At 58.8% G+C, this 18109-nt stretch overlaps 1 protein-coding gene across 1 annotated transcript in view; it reads right to left on the bottom strand.

Moving 5' to 3' along the window:
* Positions 1-18109, bottom strand: part of ATCAY (ATCAY kinesin light chain interacting caytaxin) — a 29854-nt gene that overhangs the window by 5304 nt on the left and 6441 nt on the right. Inside the window, exons 3-11 of the mRNA XM_045989779.1 lie at positions 11304-11362; positions 8590-8811; positions 7204-7389; positions 6801-6903; positions 5834-5965; positions 5470-5556; positions 2272-2370; positions 1513-1548; positions 349-420 (exon numbers count right to left, since the gene is read on the bottom strand). Of these exons, the coding sequence (XP_045845735.1) occupies positions 349-420; positions 1513-1548; positions 2272-2370; positions 5470-5556; positions 5834-5965; positions 6801-6903; positions 7204-7389; positions 8590-8811; positions 11304-11362 (996 nt within the window). The remainder of the gene's footprint in view (positions 1-348; positions 421-1512; positions 1549-2271; positions 2371-5469; positions 5557-5833; positions 5966-6800; positions 6904-7203; positions 7390-8589; positions 8812-11303; positions 11363-18109) is intronic.

Below are 18109 nucleotides of genomic sequence, written 5' to 3'. Positions count from 1 at the left end.
CATGACCTGAGCCGAAGGCAGCGGCTTAATCCACTGAGCCACCCAGGCGCCCCAGATTTTATTTATTTTTTTTAAGTTTTCTCTACGCCTAACATGAGGCTCGAACTCACAGCCCCGAGATCAAGAGTCCCAGTGTGGGACTGAGGCGGCCGAGCGCCCCGACTGTTCATTTCAGTGGAACTGCTGGCCTCTGTGTGTGTCCCTGCGGGGATGGCCCAGGGTGGACGGGAGAGGGACCCCGACTCCAAGCACCCACTCATGCCGGCCATTGCCACCGCGCTCTCGGTCCCCGTCACGATAGTGCTGCGGTCACTCAGCAGCCTCGCCCGTGGTCACCCGCACACTCACCTGTCCTCTGCCGAAGCTGCCTCTGGCTTCTCCTCGGACCTGGGCAGGACGAACTCTGGCGGCGGCCTGGCGCTGGGGACAGAGGGAGACAGTGAAGGTGACAAGCCGGCATGGCCCACTGAGGCCCCTGAGGGCAGGTGTGGAAGGCCCCGAGGGTGCGGAGATCCCCGGGGGTTCCTGATGGCAGAGGCAGCCATGGGGAAGGGGGTGTAAGTGGGGGCATGACGCGGAGGAGAGACCCTGAACATTGATCCCAGCTCGTCATCCCAGACACCTCGTGCCCTCGTCCCGCGGACGCTGTCGTCCTGTGCCCTGACTCTGGCTTGCGGGGCTGGCCTCTGCTCCCTCCTTGGCTAAGGCGTGGGAGGCCAGGGGGCCCCCCTCGGGGAGGCAGAGACAGAGAGAGACAGAGATGGGGAGTTTCATGTGGTGTGTATTTTACTACAGTGAAACACTAAGAGAGAGGCAGGATAGAAGGCGGAGGGGGAGGGGAGGGAGGGAAGAGAAGGAGAAGGTCAGGCTGGTGTGTCCGGCCTGCCCTTGGCCTCCCTCCGGGTGGCCCACAGCTTGTCATTACCAAACGACACCGTGGGAGGCCACCACGCCTCTCCTCCTGGCAGGGCTCGTTTGCCCACCTCACTCACCCCGCTGCCGCAGGGCCGGCTCTCCTTACTCGCTGAGGTGTCCCTCTCCTTTGCCTTTCGAGGACCCTCTGGACCAGGACACTCTGTCTTATCCACCTGCTTCCCCGAGGCAGGCAAGGGCGTAGCCAGGACAGAGAGCCCCAACCCTCTCCCAGACTTGCTATGTGGCCTTGGGCAGGTGCCTTTCCCTCTCTGAACCTTGGATCCCGGGGTTGTAAGACGCTGCCCGGAATCCCGGCCCGGCCCTGCTCTGGGGGTGGGGGTGCAATCACCCGGAGGTCCTGAGACCACTGTCATGGTTATGCTGCGGAGGAAAACTGACCCGGGAAACCAGTGGGGGAGGCTGGATTGGAACCCCGGTCTGATTCAAAGCCCCCAACAAGGCCGTGTGTGTGTGTGTGTGTGTGAGTGATTGGTCCCCATTGAGCTGAGGCCACCAGCTGCCCCCTCACTCTGGGCCCAGCCCCAGCCCTGACCCCACCCCGGCACAGCCACCAACCCCCCCCCCCCCCGCACAGACCTCTCTCTCCTGGCCTTGAGCCTCTCCTCCTCATACCTGGAAGAGAGAACGTACAAATGCATCAGACGCGGTCCTCCTCCCCCGCTCGGCGCGCTGCCCAGGGACTCCCTTTCCTCTCGGGAACAGAGAAACAATCTCAGGTCTGAATTACATGCCGGGCGTCGGAGCAGAGAGTTGGCCACAGAGGACAGTCCGATGGTCTTTGTCCCGTCTCCTGCAGCAGCTGGGCAAGCCTCCAGCCCCCCGCCCTCACCGAGCAGGGAGTATCTGTCTTGCTGGCATATTCCAGCATCTGGTAGAAACAATTCAGCAGATTTTTATTTTTTATTTTTTTGGCCTGGTTCAGCCCCAGCAACTACATGGCGCCGTCAGAGAGCAGCACCCTCGCCGACATGCCCCCTCGGCAGGGCCGTCTTCCTATAAAAGGCTGGAGAATAGCTATTTTCCAGTTTGTAGGCCAGTTTCCGCCACAACTATTCATTCAGACGTAGCTCAGAAGCAGCCACGGCAGATCCGTCTATGGATGGGCGTGGCCGTGCCGATAAAACTTTATTGGTAAAACAAGCGGTGGGCCGTGGCTCCAGGGACCATGTGGCCTCTCATCTCACGTGCGCGTGTTTCACTGTGTTTCCCTCTGCTCTGCGGCTCCCACTCATGTCTGGTTCCCGGGCGTCCGAGAGGGGAGACGCGGGACCCCGGGGGGAGCGGGGGCGTGGGACACGGGGGCGGGGACGCTCACACGGCAGATGGGACACTCACTGTAGCACGCACTCCGGGATCTGCACGTGTTCCATGGGGATGAGCTGTTCCAGATCTTCCAGGCTGTGCACGTACTGGATCTTGTTGATGAATTTGACGCTGGTGGGAGGAGGAGGAGGGCGAGGTCTGCAGCCCAGGCCCGGAAGGAGCGCCGGCCGACAGGGGTGCCCGAGCACCTTCCATCAAACCTCTGCCCCTGCCCAGGCTAGCCTCTACCCCCGGCCCTTGTGGGGTGGACAGAGCAGCACCCGGGGTCAAGGGCAGGGTCCCTGCCGAGCTTTGTCGCCCGCTGCTGCTCTGAACTCCCGGTTACTATTATTTTTTAAAGATTTAATTAAACCCAAGTTTGGTACAATGCAGAATACGCTTTTTTTTTCAAGGTCCAACAATTTCTCTAAGAAGACCTGGAGAATACAGCCCTGCAGAAAATAAAGTCATCGAGTAACAGTATAAAAACAAATGCAAGACAGAGCCCAGCATCTACCGAAGTGTGCTACGGCGCTTCCTATCTATTTGTAGGGATGGGATAAACGTTCGGCTCTGCTTTCCCGCGGCCGATGCGAAGGGAGACACGTGATGAATTACACAGTTCACGGTGTCCATCAGGGGAAAAGCAAGCCGCAGCTCGGCAGAAGGCCGCTGGTGACTGATTAGGCGCAACAGACGTTCCCCACGGAGAGTCACCACGAGGCCGTGTGCGGTGGGGTGAGCAGCGGCAACTGCTTTCGTGCGGTTCAAACCATTTTTTAATAAAAAGAGAAACCAGGGGTGCCTGGGTGGCTCAGAGGGTTAAGCCTCTGCCTTCAGCTCAGGTCATGATCTCAGGATCTTGGGATTGAGCCCCGCATGGGGCTCTCTGCTTAGCAGGGAGCCTGCTTCCTCCTCTCTCTCTGCCTGCCTCTCTGCCTGCTTGTGATCTCTCTCTGTCAAATAAATAAATAAAATCTTGGGGAAAAAAAAAAGAGAGAAACCAACCCGGTTATTTTTGGAGCCCAGGGTCTCCCTCCTATTGTCACAAGAAGGGCCCGTGGGCAGGGACTGAGCCTCAGACAGGCAAGAATCGTGTCCACACTGCCTGAGCACATCCGGCCCGGCGGGCTCGGAGGGTGGACCGAGCTGATTTGTTAGAAAGGGTTTTAGGGTGTGCAGAGACCGCGCCTGCTGCTCCAAGCCCCGGGCTAGGAATACGGGTGGAAAGTCCGGCTGCCGCCACCTGGTGACGCCCACCACCATGCCTGTCCTTGGACACGGATGTCCGAATCTCCGTGGTGACAAGGCTCTGTCGGCCTGTGGGGTCAGCCTCCTGTCTCACGGGCGGGGGTGGGGGGCCCCCGGGAGGCAGAACTCCTCCCCGGGGCGAGGGGTACCCCCAGCGTTCTGATCACACACCCGCAGGGCTGCCCGGGGCTCAGAATGGTCTCCGCTTTCCTCGGCTTGTAAATGGGGAAGCTCACTTTTCTCTCTCTTCCTTCCTTTGCTGTGAAACCTCAAAATGCGGTCCCCCCAAATCCGCGGTGGGAAAGCGATCACGAGTGAGAGAGCTACCTGCCTTCGAGGCAAGTGTGGGTTCCCGGTTAGGGGACAGGACAGCAGCGTGGTCTTCTGCTAGGCTCTGAGCCTGCCCCCCGTTACCCCAGGGGGGTTCATCACTACACACGCGGCCCGTGATGAGTGTATGACTCACCTGGTTTTACTAGTGCACGAGTATTTGAAGGTGCTGGCAGGTCTTTAAACACAGACCGGCTGAGGTCACCTCCTGGCAAAGTGTTCACACTGAAAGCGTGACGCTTTCTGAGGCTGGACCTTCCCTCAAGCTCATCACACATCACTGCCTGGGAATGTGGACGTGAAGGGTCTTTCTTTTCTTTTTCTTTTTTCTTTTTTTTTAGGTTTATTTACGTAAGCAATCTCTACGCCCCAGGTGGGGCTCGAACTCACAACCCTGAGATGGAGAGCTGGACTCGTGCTCTACTACTCATGCCAGCCGGGCGCTCCTTGTAGGATCTCGATTCGATTCAATGCTTTGAATCATGTTAAGTTAAACATCGGGTTTATGTGATCGACTGGGGTGTTTCACACGACGGATTTTGTTTTACTTGATCTGCACATCGGGGGGCTTTTACATGGTTCAATAAAGGGTTAACTGGTAGGTTGGAGCACTCAAGCCCTGCCCACTGCTCCTGGGAGGTGGCCTGTAGGCACTTGGATGGCCCCCCTGCTGAGAGTGCGGTGGGTGCCTGCACCTTGAGCCCTGCCCCATAGTCGGCGTTGAGGATGTGACCTTTAGTGGGTGTCTTGGGCACATCCCATCAGAGGGACTTCTGGGCCACCTGAAGACAGAAGCTAAGAGCAGCCACTTAGCTTCTCCATCCCCAGGGGGCTAAACCCTGGTGAAAACCTTGAAGAGGAAGGTTCTTCCTCTGTTATCATCACGGGGACAATTGAGGGCTTTTGCTACCCGCCTGCGGGAGGGGACACCTTTGTCCTTGGCCACTTCCATCAGCATCCCGCCTCCGTGGTAACAGCTTCTCTGCGCTCTGCGAGTCCTTGCAGGCAACTGTCACAACTGAGGTGCTCTAGAGGGCCCCCAGCACACCCGGCTCATGACATTATTGTCGGGAGGGGCTCGGACCCTCCTGGCGTCCTCAGGGTCCCCACGCGGACACTGGAGTGGATGGAGAGGGGCTCGTGGCTGGGGTGGGCTAGCGACCTGGCAGCATGCCCCTGGCTGAGTTCCGTGACCCTTCTGAGCCCCAGTTCCATGTGCCATGGGATCGCGACAGCATCAGCCCCTCAGGTCGCGGTTGTAAACGTGGAAAGGTTTCCAGCACTTACTACGGGAGGGTTGCCTGCTAGTGTTCTTCCTGGGTTCCTCCCTTAATAACAACACGTGGGACTGGAAACGGTTTACAGCAACAGTACAGGGGCGCCTGGGCGGCTCAGGCGGTTAAGCCTCAGGTCCTATTCCCAGGGTCCAGATGGACCCTCCTGCACAGCCGGGAGCCCGCCTCTCCTTCCCTCGGCCTGATGCTCCCCCTGCTTGTGCGCCCGCGCGCTCTCCCTCTCTCGCTTTCTGATAAGTAAAATCTTGAAACAAAAAAGCAGTAATACATAGTCGGCGCAGAGCAGCTGCCAGACACAGATGACAACAGGGGACACGCACAACCCGAGGGGCGGGCAGTGGGGGGCAGCGGTTACCTGATGAAGGGGCGGGAGACGGCCAGCACCGTGCGGATGAACCAGGACGGGTGCACGATGATGAGCGACTTCAGGTTTTTCCGCAATCTGGGGAGCAGAGGAAAGGCCTCGGGGAGGACGGAGCTAGCAGGTGCCGCCTCCCCGGTGCTCCCCGCTGACCTCAGGCTCGGTTTTCGGGGTGGGGGGTAGCGGGCCGTGGACGGCCGCCCTGACGTCTAGTCCCCGAGCCGCCTCCTGTTCCCGAACCGTCTCCCGGGGCGCCCCGGTTCTGACCGCCCGCTGTGGTCCTGGGGGTGGGCAGGGTGAGGACCGCGCCGCCTCCCAGGGGACCCCGGGGCGCCCCGCAGCCCGGCCGCGCACGCACCTCCTGTCGATCATCTGGTAACACTTCTTGAGCCAGCCGATGCCCGGCATCCTGCGGCGGGGCGTGGCGCCGTTCAGGTAGACGATCATGTAATCCTCGGCCACCAGCAGCTCCAGGCTGCTGATGACGTACCTGCTCACGGGGTGGGGGAGGGGGCGCAGAGACGGGGCCGGGGGCCGGGGGCAGAGTTAGGAACCGCGGCCCCCGCGACGCAACCCCTGGGACACATGCTTGCGTGGGTGTGGCCGTCCTAGCCCCCGCCCCCAACATCAGTGTCTGCGCAGAACCATAGCGCATAGAACCACTCTCTACCCTATGGAGCACTTATTAGGCACCACGTGTTTTACAGGTATGAGCTCATCAGTGTCTCCAGAAATCCAGACAGTGGGGGGGGGGGGTGTCTCACAGCCCCAGGTACCCCCCCCCCCACTGGACAGCCCAGTGCACAGACGTGAGCAGTCTCGGCCTGTCCCTGCCTCCACCCTCCCTGAGCGATTTTAGAAAAATCCTTTCCTCTGGCTCAGCATCTACTTCCCCACCTGTAAGCCGGGTGGGGTGGGGTGGGGGGTGGGCTCCCTGGTTTCTGGGGCCTCTTCCTGCTCTGACTGGTCATCCTCTGAACCAGCTGGCACCCAGCCCCCCCGGGGAAGAAGGGAATCTTCCTAAGAATGCACATAGGAGCGATCGTGATCACGGAGCCCCTTCTGTGACTGGCCTGGGCTGGTGTCGGTGTCTGTCATCCTGCAATTTCACCCGGGGGTCCCTGGCCCGGTGACGTAACCTCCCTGGGTCTCAGGTGCTGCCCCTGTAGCCTGAGCAGCCACAGCCCCTCCCCCCAGGGCCTGCCGAGCGAGGACGGTGACTTCCCGTAGGAAGCGCTGGACCCCGAGGTTGGGGGTGGTGATGGCTCATTAGAGCCGCTGAGGGAACCGTGGGCGTGGGCCGGAGCGGGGTTGGGGCCACTTACAGGAAGAGGTTCTCCATGACGTAGTGGTAGTCGGGGGAGCTGCTGTCCGGGAGGAAGCAGGCGGCAAACACGATGATGGCGTTGAGACCTTCGCCGTAGTACCCTGGGGAGAGGCGGCCAGGGAATGGCCGGCGCTCTGAGCTGGCCCTGCTCTAGCCCAGGCCCCCACCTCCTCGCCAGCCTGACCCCTTCCCAGCGGGTACAGCTCTGAGTCCCAGCACCTCGGCTGGGGGAGCCAGCAAAGCCCTGAGTGCGCCCACCCTGTCCCTGCCTGCCCCGCGTCCCCGCCCCAGAGACTTAACATCCCTACGGCTCAGAGGAAGAGACTGAGGTTCACAGAGGGCCTCTGATGATCTGCAGTTGGCGGTGGGAGCCAGGAGGAGCCCGAGGGCTGCGCTCTCACCTCCGTGGGTCACTACCCTCATGTAGGGCCGGATCATGTGCAGGTCGATTCGGTGTTCTTGTTCTCCGATGATCACCGTCCTCCACAGGCGCCCATTGGCGGCACTGCCGTCCTCGGCTGCACCGTCCCCAAACAGGTCTGCGCTGTCCCCGGGCATGTTCTTGGCGGCAGCCACGGGGGTGTCGTCTGGAAGGAGGCCGGGGTGAGCATAAGGGATGCCTGAGTCCAGACCTTTTGTCCCAGCCTCCCGCCTGGTAGCCCTCTCCCCTGCTACCCGTCCCCGGTGGACGCGTGACCCTCCTCTTCTGCCGTGACACTGGTCCATGTGCTTCTCCCTGCCTGGAGGCCCTGCTTGTCCGTTTGCCCCTCCTACTCTCCCTCCATGGCTCAGCCCAAATGCTGCCTCCTCCAGGAAGCCCTCTGGGGCTCCCCCTTTGCTGGCCTCGCAGAACACTCTGTTGCTTTTGAACTCAGAGCCTCTGAACACCTGTAATACGCAGGGAGATCGGAACAGGGATGGAAACCCCCAGCGCCGGGAAGCCCAGGGCCGGGTGGCTTCGTGGCCGAATTCCAGCAAACATCTAAAGAGGTAACACCAGGGGCGCCTGGGGGCCTCAGTCAGTGAAGCGTCTGCCTTCAGCTCGGGTCACGATCCCAAGGTCCTGGGATCGAGCCCTGTATCGGGCTCCCTGCTTAGCGGGGAGCCTGCTTCTCCCTCTGCCTCCGCCCCTCCTTCCTGCTTTCTCTCTCCCCACTGCCCCGCCCCCCATCAAATACATAAATAAAATCTTTTAAAAACAAACAAAAAAACTGGTAACACTAATTCTTCTCTCTCTTGGCACTGCAGAAAACTCAGGGCATCCTGGGTGTTGAGCGGGTCTCCTGGGCCCCCCCACTCAATGCCGGGCACCCCCGGTGTGACAGTCCCACACATTCCCAGACACGGCCCCATGACCCCTGGGGCAGGACCACCCCTCGGGTGAGACCCCCGCACCCCTCGCCCTGTCCCAACCCCTCACCCTACTTCCCTCTTAGCACCGGAACCAACAGCAACAAGCTGGTGCACGTGTTGTCTAGCGTCTGTCTCCTGCCAGCCGGGCGCCACCCCCCCCACCATATCCTGCCCCCCACCCCGTCGGGACCTGCTCCTGCACAAACTGCACAAATTCTCCCCCACACACCTGCGCCGTCGGTGGGAAACCCTTCACTTCGGACTCGGTCACATTTGAGAACCATGCAAAAGCCACGAAAACCCCGCAAGTCCACCAGAGAAATTTTGTGGCCTCGCAGCAGGGACCAGATGCTCTCAGGGCTGCTCGGTGAGCCCCGGTGGGAGGCCCCGGCCCACCTGAGCCCGAGGGCATGGAGGGAGCAGCGGGGCCTCACCTTCCCACTCCAGCTCGTTGCCGTTCCCCAGAAACTCCAGCGAGTCAGTCTCGTCGGGGGTCTCGATGTCATCCACGTTGATGTCCAGGTCGTCAGGGGTGTCCAGGAAGTCGTCGGACAGCAGGGAGCCCTCGCTCTGGTCCAGGGAGATGTTGATCTCCGGGGCGACCAGCGTCTTCCGCTTCCGATGAGCTCCGTTGAAGTTCAACGTGTTGGGAGGGGCTGTTCGGAAAACAGGAAAATGAGATGAAATCAGCGTTGCTTCTTTTCTTTGTCCGCCTCCCCGTCTCCTGACCTGGCGAGAGCTCTGCCCCATCGTGTGGAATGGCGAGAAGTCAGAGGCCATCCTTTGGGGCAGGCAGGGTTCAAGGCTGCAACATGCCGCCCTGCACACACGTCGCCTCTCTGTCTGCCGCATGGGACTCGCGCGGGGGGAGTCGGGTCGGGGTTACAGGAATGGCCGCGGACCAGCCCCCGGGGCAGCCGTCCCGGCTCTGGACCCGCCAGTATCTGCGATCGCTGTTGCCTCTGCATACGGCCAGCAGAGAACACCCGCCGCCCCCCCGTGCTACTTGTGACCTCCCTGTGATGGTCACCTCTTCAAATGACCGACACGGACCACGCCACGTGGGCCAGGCCCTCTGCGAATGCTCTCAAGTTGCAACTTGGCAAGACCCGTGGGAGGCAAGTTCTGTTATTACCCCCTTTATCAGGTGAGCAAACTGAGGCCCGGAGGGGGCAGGTCCTTCCGGATCTCTCCGGAGCTGGTCAGGATGGGGGTGCCTCATGGTGTGAGCTGCTTTCTCCTGGACAGTCCTAGCTGGGACTCCGGTCTCCTTGTAAAAATGACGTCCCTCTCCAACCTGGCTGCCCCCCAGGGGTTAGAGCGGATCCCACAGCGAGCTGCTGGCCCCACGGGGGTGATGGAGGTCACCTTCTGTTCGAGGAAAGAGCCCCCCACCTGCAGTCCCCAAGCCAGCTAGAGGGAAAGAGTCTACTCTCCCGGAGCCCTTGGGAAGTCACCCCCAGCTTCATTGGTGGACAGCGAGCACAAAGTAAAGGAGCCCGTGGGAGAGCCCATGTTCAGCGATCCGTAAGTAAACGGACGAGCTCCTCGCTTGTAGTTTTTCTTTCAATTTCTCCAGCCCTAAGCTGGAAACAGGCTCCTGCTCCCGGAGCGGGTAGGGCTGCAGGTCACAGCACGGTGACAGGGAGCCTGGTCGTGTCCACACAACACTCTCCCCCAGCAGGGAAGCTAGGCAGTGACGATGCCCCCGGCGGGCCTGCAGGAAAGAGCACTGAGCCGAAGAGGGCTGTTCTCCAGCCTTAAAAATCCAATAGAATTCGCACTTAAAAAAAAAAAACAAAACTAACAAAATATGTCCTGCCAAGCTTCGGACTCCCTGGGACGGACGATCGTTTTCTTCCTTCCCATTTCTCCTTTTTGTATTTTGTAATGAGGCTACTTATCCCCCACCAGTCCCATCATCGTATTTAGGAAGCAGAGAACCTGCTGGGTGTCACACATTCACAAGTGAAGAGGGATTTTGTCCCGGGATGAACCACACCTGAGTCTTCCGCCTCTCAACGTCCCTCAACTGATTAGAGGCAGCCCACCCACATTATGGAGTGCAATCTGCTTTACTCAGCATCCACTCATCTATGTGTTAATCTCATGAAAAAAGTGACTCTCAGGGGGAACATCTAGAATAATGCTTGACCACATCTCTGGGTCCTGTGACCCGGCCACGTGGGCACATAAAATTAACCAGCACGTCCTCTCCATCTCCTGTAGTAAATAAATCTCATCGGCAAAGTCCCTTTGGCCATGTGAGGGCACATCCGCAGATTCCAGGATTAGGATCTGGGTATCTTTGGGGGCTCTTATTCAGCCAGCCACACCTAGGAAGGGGGGTCTGTTATGATGCACCCTCACTGTACAGAAGGAGGGGACAGGGTCGAAAGGGGATGAACCCAAGATCTGGGGATGTGTCAACAGCAGGCAGAGCCTGGTGCTCAGGTCAGAAGGAGGACTGGTCCTCTAGGGTGCCCCAGAAAACTGGGACAAGCTGGTCCCTGTCTCTGGCTCATAGGCAGACCTAGCTCTTAGTGCTGTGTGATGTTGGGGATGTGGCTGTCCCTCTCTAGTCAGTCTTTCCTCCGAAAAGTTGGGTGCCATGATGAGCCACATGGGGGAGATGCAGGCAAAAGGGGGCCCCCAGCAAGACTCTGAACAGATGCCACAGAGGAGAACACATGTTCAGGGAAGCTCCTCTCACTACCCTGGACCCCCTATCTCCGAATTCTGGGGTCTGGAACCTCAGAGCCCTGAGCCCTCCTGAGTGCTTAGGGCAGCAGAGCCTTCCAAGGACTGAATGTGCTGGGTAACCCCAGGGCACTTTATACATGACATGTCATTAAATCCTTACATGCCCCTTTCTGCAGGAAGCTCACTACCTGAATTTAACAGATAAGCTCTCGGAGGCACAGAGAGTCTGAGCAACCAGCTCAAGGACACACAGCAACACCATGTGCCAGCTTTGTGACTGGGCCCACACTGGCTGTTTTCCCTCCAGGCCGCCGAGCAGAACAACCCCCTTCCCTGACACACCGCCGGGCGGGCATGGCCTCTGACCCGGCTACAGTCTCAGCCTCCGGCGGAGCGAGATCTGGAAATAGCGCGCCCACTGCCGCACGCTTAAGGGGACACTTACAGGACGTGTCTTCCGTGGGGCTGCCAAGAGGGTCCATCCCTGTCTCTTCTGGGAGTGGCCTGCAGACCCCGCCGAGCACAGACATCCGCCACGGGAACACAGGGAGCAAACAGCAACAAGACTCGGTTAGTTCTGGGGAGTCACCGGGACGGAACGCACCTGCTCGTCGGCCGGGAGATCGTAACTCGTGAGAGCCGGAGGGCTCCCTTCAGGTCGTCTCGTGGACGTCAGGCTGTTCTGTCCTCCTTTTGGAGGCAGAAAGCCAAAACCCAGAAAGAAAGAGGGTCTCGTGCAGGGTCACAGTTTCCCTTTGGAACAGACGCAGTGCTTTCCGGGAGGCACCCTGCAGAGTTGGGTCTCCGACGAATTTTGGCTACTAAAGGCAGCAAAAAGCTGTTGAGGAAACACGGCCATCAGCCAAGAGCTCGCCGTGGTCAGCGCCTGAACGGTTTGAGCGACAGAATACATCATGGGGTGTCGGACTATAAGCCAGAGGTATAAAATAGAGCGTCCGTGAGTCCATGAAGATGTAAATAAATGACTAAATGAATAAATAGGGAGACGAGACAAAGTTTCAGTGCAGATGTCCGACGGACGTCAAGGGAGTCCTTCCTGTACCTGGGGAGGGGGAACGGCATGCAAATGGGGAGCGAATGACCAAGCAGGGGAGACACCTGACGGCTCACCACAGCCAGGGGACCGAGGCAACGTCTGGGTGACAAGCCGTCCCCCGAGATGGCGTCAGGAGAAGGAGCCTTGACTCAGGGGTCTTTCTTCCCAAACCCATCCCCCGCCATGAAAAAAAAGAGAAGAGAAAAGCCCCAGACAAATCCAGGGGAGGGGTTTCCTACCAAACCCCTGCCCCATCCCCCACGCCACCGTCAAGGGGCACCAAAAACCAGGGAAGTCTGAGAAACAGTCCCAGCCCAGAGCAGCCCAAGGAGACGTGACGACTCTGTCACGTGGGAGCCTGGGACAGGGTCCTGGGACGGAAAAGGGACACTGAGGAAAACTGAGGAAATTGGAACAAATTGTGGACTTTGCTTACTGAGAACACATCAGTGGGGGTCTATTACTCGTAACTGAGGAACCCTTCTAAGGCAAGACATGAATCACAGAACAAGCCAAATACAGAATATATGGAAACTTTCTGTAATATTTTTGCAACTCTTCTGTAATTCTAAAACTTCTTCCCTTTATTTATTTAGACACATGGGGGTGGGGGGAGGGGCAGAGGGCGGGAAGCAGGGCGCCCGCTACGCCTGGAGCCCAATGCGGGGCTCGACCTTCTGAACCCAGAGACCACGATTTAAACCAAGATCAAGAGTCAGAGTGAGCCACCCAGGCATCCCTGTAAATCTAAGACCCCTAAAAGGTCAAGTTTTTTTCTTTTTTATTTCTTTTTTTTTTAATATATTTTTATTTATTTATTTGACAGACACAGCTCACAAGTAGGCAGAGAGGCAGGCAGAGAGAGAGGAGGAAGCAGGCTCCCTGCTGAGCAGAGAACCTGATGTGGGGCTCGATCCCAGGACCCTGGGACCATGACTTGAGCCGAAGGCAGAGGCTTTAACCCACTGAGCCACCCAGGCGCCCAAGTTTTTTTCTTTTTTAAATAACGCCGCCAACTATGCGTTTGTGCCCCTTTAATCCTCGGCTGAGCATGGATTTGCAAAATAAGACCTTTTTTTAAGATTTTATTTATTTATTTATCTGAGAGAGAGACAGAGAGAGCGAGCAGGGGGTGAGCAGAGCGGAGGGACAAGCAGACCCTGCACTGAGCACAGAGCCCGACGGGGGTGCTCGTCTCACTTCCCTGACACCATGACCTGAGCCGAAAGCAGGAGCCGGCCACTCACCCGACTGAGCCACGCAGGCGCCCCAAAATAAGACCTTTTTTTTTTTTTTTTCCTGGCGATTCCTGGGCCCCTTCGGGGAGCGACAGCTCATGCTGCCGGAGTCTGACCTGCGCGCTGTGGGTCCTTTGCTCCTGGGAGATACTGGGTTGGAGGCGGGACTTTTGCAAAGCCCATGGGCTCGCAGAGGCTCCAGCCGCAGGCGGTGCTGGCCCGGGGAAGCGCTGCCTCACCTGGGACACTCAGCAGGAGAGGAGGGGATGGACGGTGAGGTCCTTCCCTTTGGAGAACCTGTTCCTCTCGGCGCGGGGCTGCTTTGCTTCTCCCTCTTCTGCTCGCCTTTCTCCCAGTCCTCAAACATCTAGGGTTCCTTGAGCAAACGCTATCCCCCCAGGTGCAGTGGAGGGTCTGGGGGGTTAGGGACGGACGGGACCTCGCTCTGCTCCCACGCAGGTCAAAGGGCCTCACTGGAAAGGGTTACGACACGAGTCCACACGAAGGCTCACACCCCAGTGTTCACAGCGACGTGAGTCACAGCAGCCAAAACGTGGAAGCACCCCAAATGTCCACTGACGCATGCACAGATACACGTGGTGTGTCCCCCACGTGGGGGCAGGTCACCCGGCCCCAGCAGGCGCGAGGCCCCCGCGCGCTGCCCCGGGGACGGACCTGAGCCCACGACGCGCAAGGAGGGAACCGGACACAGGAGGTCGCGCGGGGTGTGAGCCCACGCGTGTGACACGGCCAGACCAGGCTCCTCCACGGACGGGAAGGGGGCTCGTGGGGGCTGGGGGTGACAAGTGGCTGCCAAGGGGGACGAGGTTTCATTTTGGGGAGGTGGAATGTTCGGGAACTCAAGAGAGGTGAGAGCCGCTTAACAATGTAAATGTACCAAACGCAACTGAGTTGTGTGCACAACTGTTGCTGGGCGGGGCGCCTGCTTCTCCCTCTGCCCCTCCCCCTGCTTCTGCGCGCACGCGCGCTCTCTGTCAAATATTAAATAAATTTTTAAAAAAGAAAAACAAGCTTGGAATGAGGTCGGAAGAGGCCGACAAGGCGGACACCCCCGATCCGAGTCCCTGCCGCTGGCCCTGGTCTGCAGCTCCACGGGAGTGACCCACGGAGCCCAGGGCCCAGGGCCCAGAAACACACCTGCCACCTGCCAGCTGACCCCAGACGGCAGACTGACGGCGGAGGCCCCGCGGCAGGTCTCGTCCTGCCCACCCGCACCGGAAAACACTTTAATTTGCTGTCGGATCAGAGACGAGTCGCAAACATTTTGGATTTCTGTCTTTTTTCAACCAGGGCCCTGCCGTCTGTGCGTGCTAACCGCCCGCCAGGAGCGGATTGCGGGCCGCTCCCCTGGGGGCTGGCCTGTCGTTCTGGCTCCCCAAGGGCCCGTCCACTGCCGCCGGGCGCCCACCGCGGTCTCGGGCTGCGGTTCTCGTGCCGGACGAGCTGGAATCGAACCGCCGCACGGGCAGGGCGCCCGCGGCGGCCCGGCTGGGGATGTTCACGGTAAGATCTTACCCGCTCCTCACAGCACCCCTAGGAGGCACGGAGGAGCCCACTGCGCAGAGGAGGAAACTGAGGCTGGCCTCTGACCTCCCCGGGGGGAGGGGAGGAGTTACAACCCGGGGGCGGAGCTGGTGCCAGCCGTTGCTCTCTACCGCCCCCTGGTGCTCGTTCGGCGCACGTGCACCGACCCCAGTGGGGACAGGAGGGAAAAATCCACCAGCCTGGGAGCCCGGGCCTCTGGACCCCCTGTCCTGACCCCGTCTCTCCCTGCAGGAGGGAGGCTGCACAGTTTTGCAGCCCGCGCTGTCCGGTTCCTGTCAGGATGTGATGCAGCCACCCCACCCTGGACAGGTCCACCGTAAATCATATGTCGGCCACGACCTAGAGAAGGTGGCCCGGCGACAGCGGAAAGGTCAAGGCGGGGAAAGCATCCAGCTGCTTGGTGCAGACGGGGAAACTGAGGCCCGAGGGAGGCGGGCGGGTGTCTGAGAGAGCCTGGAAGCGCACTCCCGCTCTGCCACTTTCCAGGGTGACGCGTGTGGGTGGCACCCTTCCCGCTGAGCCGGTTTTCCGCATCTGTAAAATGGGAACGGAACTAGCCCTTCCTTGCCACGCAACTAACAAAGACATGTTGGGTGTCGGGGCTCCGGGCTACATCCCCATCCTGAGCAGAGGACAGACCCCCGGGCGTGCTGCAGGAACGGTGAGTCGATGGACCACCCAGGGGCTGCTGTCAAGACGCCTGGTAGACGGACATCCCCCATCCAGGGAGCCAAGGGGAAGACACTCCACTCGACAAGGCGGGTCTCCGGCCACCGAAAGACGTCAAAGTCTCCCCGAGGAAGAAGCAACTCTGTCCTCACTACCACCGGCGACCCAAGCCTGCCCTGGGCATTTCAGACACGCCAGTCCCCGCAGGCTGCGCGCTACTGCCTTGGAGTAAGTTGCGGCATGGAAAATATATGTCCTCGGGGCGCCGGGGCGGCTCAGTCGGTGAAGCGTCCGGCTCTTGATTTCGTCTCAGGTCATGATCTCGGGGGGGGGGGGGGGGGGGGGGGGGGCTGAGATGGAGCCCCGCAGGGGCCTCCGTGCTCAGCGGGGGGTCTCTCTTTCCCTCTGCCCTTGCCCTGCTCCCTCTCTCAAAATAAAGATAAAGATACATACTCATGTACAAAATAATATAGAAAATATATAATATATTACATATAAAATATACATATAATTATATATATGATTATAGTAATTGCACATAATTTATGTATAACATAAAAATACAATAATAGTATATGTTACTAAAGAATGGTAAATTAACAAATGCAATAACACAAATTTAAATGATTTCTTTTTTTAAAGATGTTTAATTTACTGATTTGACAGAGAGAGCGCACAAGCAGAGGGAGAAGTAGGCACCCCGCCGAGCAGGGAGCCCGATGCGGGGCTCCATCCCAGGACCCTGGGGATCATGACCTGAGCAGAAGACAGACGCCTCATTGAGCCACCAAGGCACCCCAAATAGTTTCTATATAAATATATAATTATATAATATGACATGTTATGTAATTATTGTCTAACTTTTAACATAAATATGATAAATACTATATATCATATATGTAGGAAATGAAAAACTGTTGGTTCTGTTTCTTTGCAGGGACGCTGACTGACGCCAGAGGAGAGAAAGATAACAATGGAGTAAACGGAGTAAACCAATAGACGAAGGAAGCCAAGGGTGATATTCGCCACAAAGAAAATAAGCCAGAAGAAGTGGGAGGAGAGGAGGTGCGGTGGTGGGCAATCAGGGAAGGCATCCTTGAGGAGGTGACTTTTGAACGGAGACCCGAAAGCAGGAGGCTGGCAGCGTGTGAAGCCTGGGGGAAGGACACTGCATTTGGGCAGAGGGTCTGAGGCGGGAATGAGCTTGGAGAGAACAAGGAACAGATCAGAAAGGTGCCAGTGGGGTGGGGGAGGGGATGGAGGATGGGGGAGGGGGTGGACAATGGGGGAGGGGATAGAGGGAAGGGGTGGGGATGGAGGGCGGCCCACTCCAGATGTAATTATGGTACGAAGAGGTCATCCTGGATTAATGGGGCCCTAAATCCGGTGAGCGGCGTGTGGATGAGAACCGGGGAATTTGGACACCGACGCAGGGATGGGGACATGTGAGGACAAGACAGACTGCAGAGAACCCCCAAGATTGTAGGCCGCCCAGAAGCTGAGAGAGGCGGGAAGGAGCGTCCCCTTCAGAGGGAGCAGGGCCTTGGTGACACCTTGACTTTGGATTTCTAGCCTCTAAACCCAGCTCTGTCGTCTCGTGCAGCCCGCAGTGTGGAATCCAGATCTCTCACCAGCACACCTCCAGCTCGCCACATCCAGGAGCCCTCCACCCCATTCCCGCCACCTAGCTGGGCTCTGGGGCCGCATTCCCTACCACGCCAAGGCCTCCTATGCCCCAGGGCCTTTGCACCTCTCACTCCTCTGTCCAGAGTGCTGCTTCCTGCTTGCTCTGCTTGCCTCCTGCAAGGACGCGCCGTGCCTCTTCCTGTCTTGCTTTGGGGAGTCGCGGGCCTGGCCCTCAGAGAAGCGGCTGGTGGAAGGACAGACTGGGTGAGGGCACATCGCTGAGTGGTGGGGAGGACCAGCGGGAGCACCCGCAATTGGCAGCGGCTCTGCGGCTCAACCGTGCTGCCCTCACGGGCGGCTCCTGGCTCAAGTTGGCCCTCACATTCCAGCCGCTGGCTTCGGATTTTCACCGTGAGACAAGAGGATTGGGGATGAACTTTGACCATGCCCCCCGCCCTGCCTGTGCTCCAGGACTTGGAGGGCATCATGCTTGGGCACTGCTGCCTCAGTCTCCCCTCTGGGGCTGGCCAGCCCCCATCTCTGCTGGCCCAAGGCCGTTTCTGGTGCGCGGCAAACACACGGTTTCTTTCTGGGTCGAGGGAGGCTTTTCCGAGGCTCAAGACTGGGCTGACAATGTTGGGGCCTCACGGCATGACACCCCCAAAGCCCAGCCAAGGAAACCAGAGAGGTCCAAAAGGTTACTCGTTGGCCACTCTGGTGGTTTCTAGATGTCCAGAGAGATGTGCCATAGTGCCTTCTCGGTAAGGCCCAACACCCCTGTCCCTTCGTCCCCCTCCAGTTCCCCCCGTACCACAGCCTCAGGGAGGCTCCCCAGGCCTTGGGGGGCACCACAGCCCCACCCCCACCCAACTCCACACCCCGCAGTGGGGCTGGGTCTTTGCAAAGAGGACGTTACAGACTAAATCACGTTCCCCGCCCCCACACCCAAATTCACATACTGAAGGACCAAGCCCCGGTGTGATTGCATTTGGAGATGGGCCTTTAAGAGGCAATCAAGGTTACAGGAGATCACAAGGGGGGCCTTGATCCCATCAGGCTGTGCTTTATAAGAAGGGGGAGCGACAGGAGTGATCT

This window comes from Meles meles, chromosome 20, assembly GCF_922984935.1.
Source record: "Meles meles chromosome 20, mMelMel3.1 paternal haplotype, whole genome shotgun sequence".
Classification (NCBI taxonomy): domain Eukaryota; kingdom Metazoa; phylum Chordata; class Mammalia; order Carnivora; family Mustelidae; genus Meles; species Meles meles.
The sequence above is the reverse complement of the archived record's forward strand: the minus strand, read 5'-3'. Positions and strand labels throughout refer to the sequence as shown.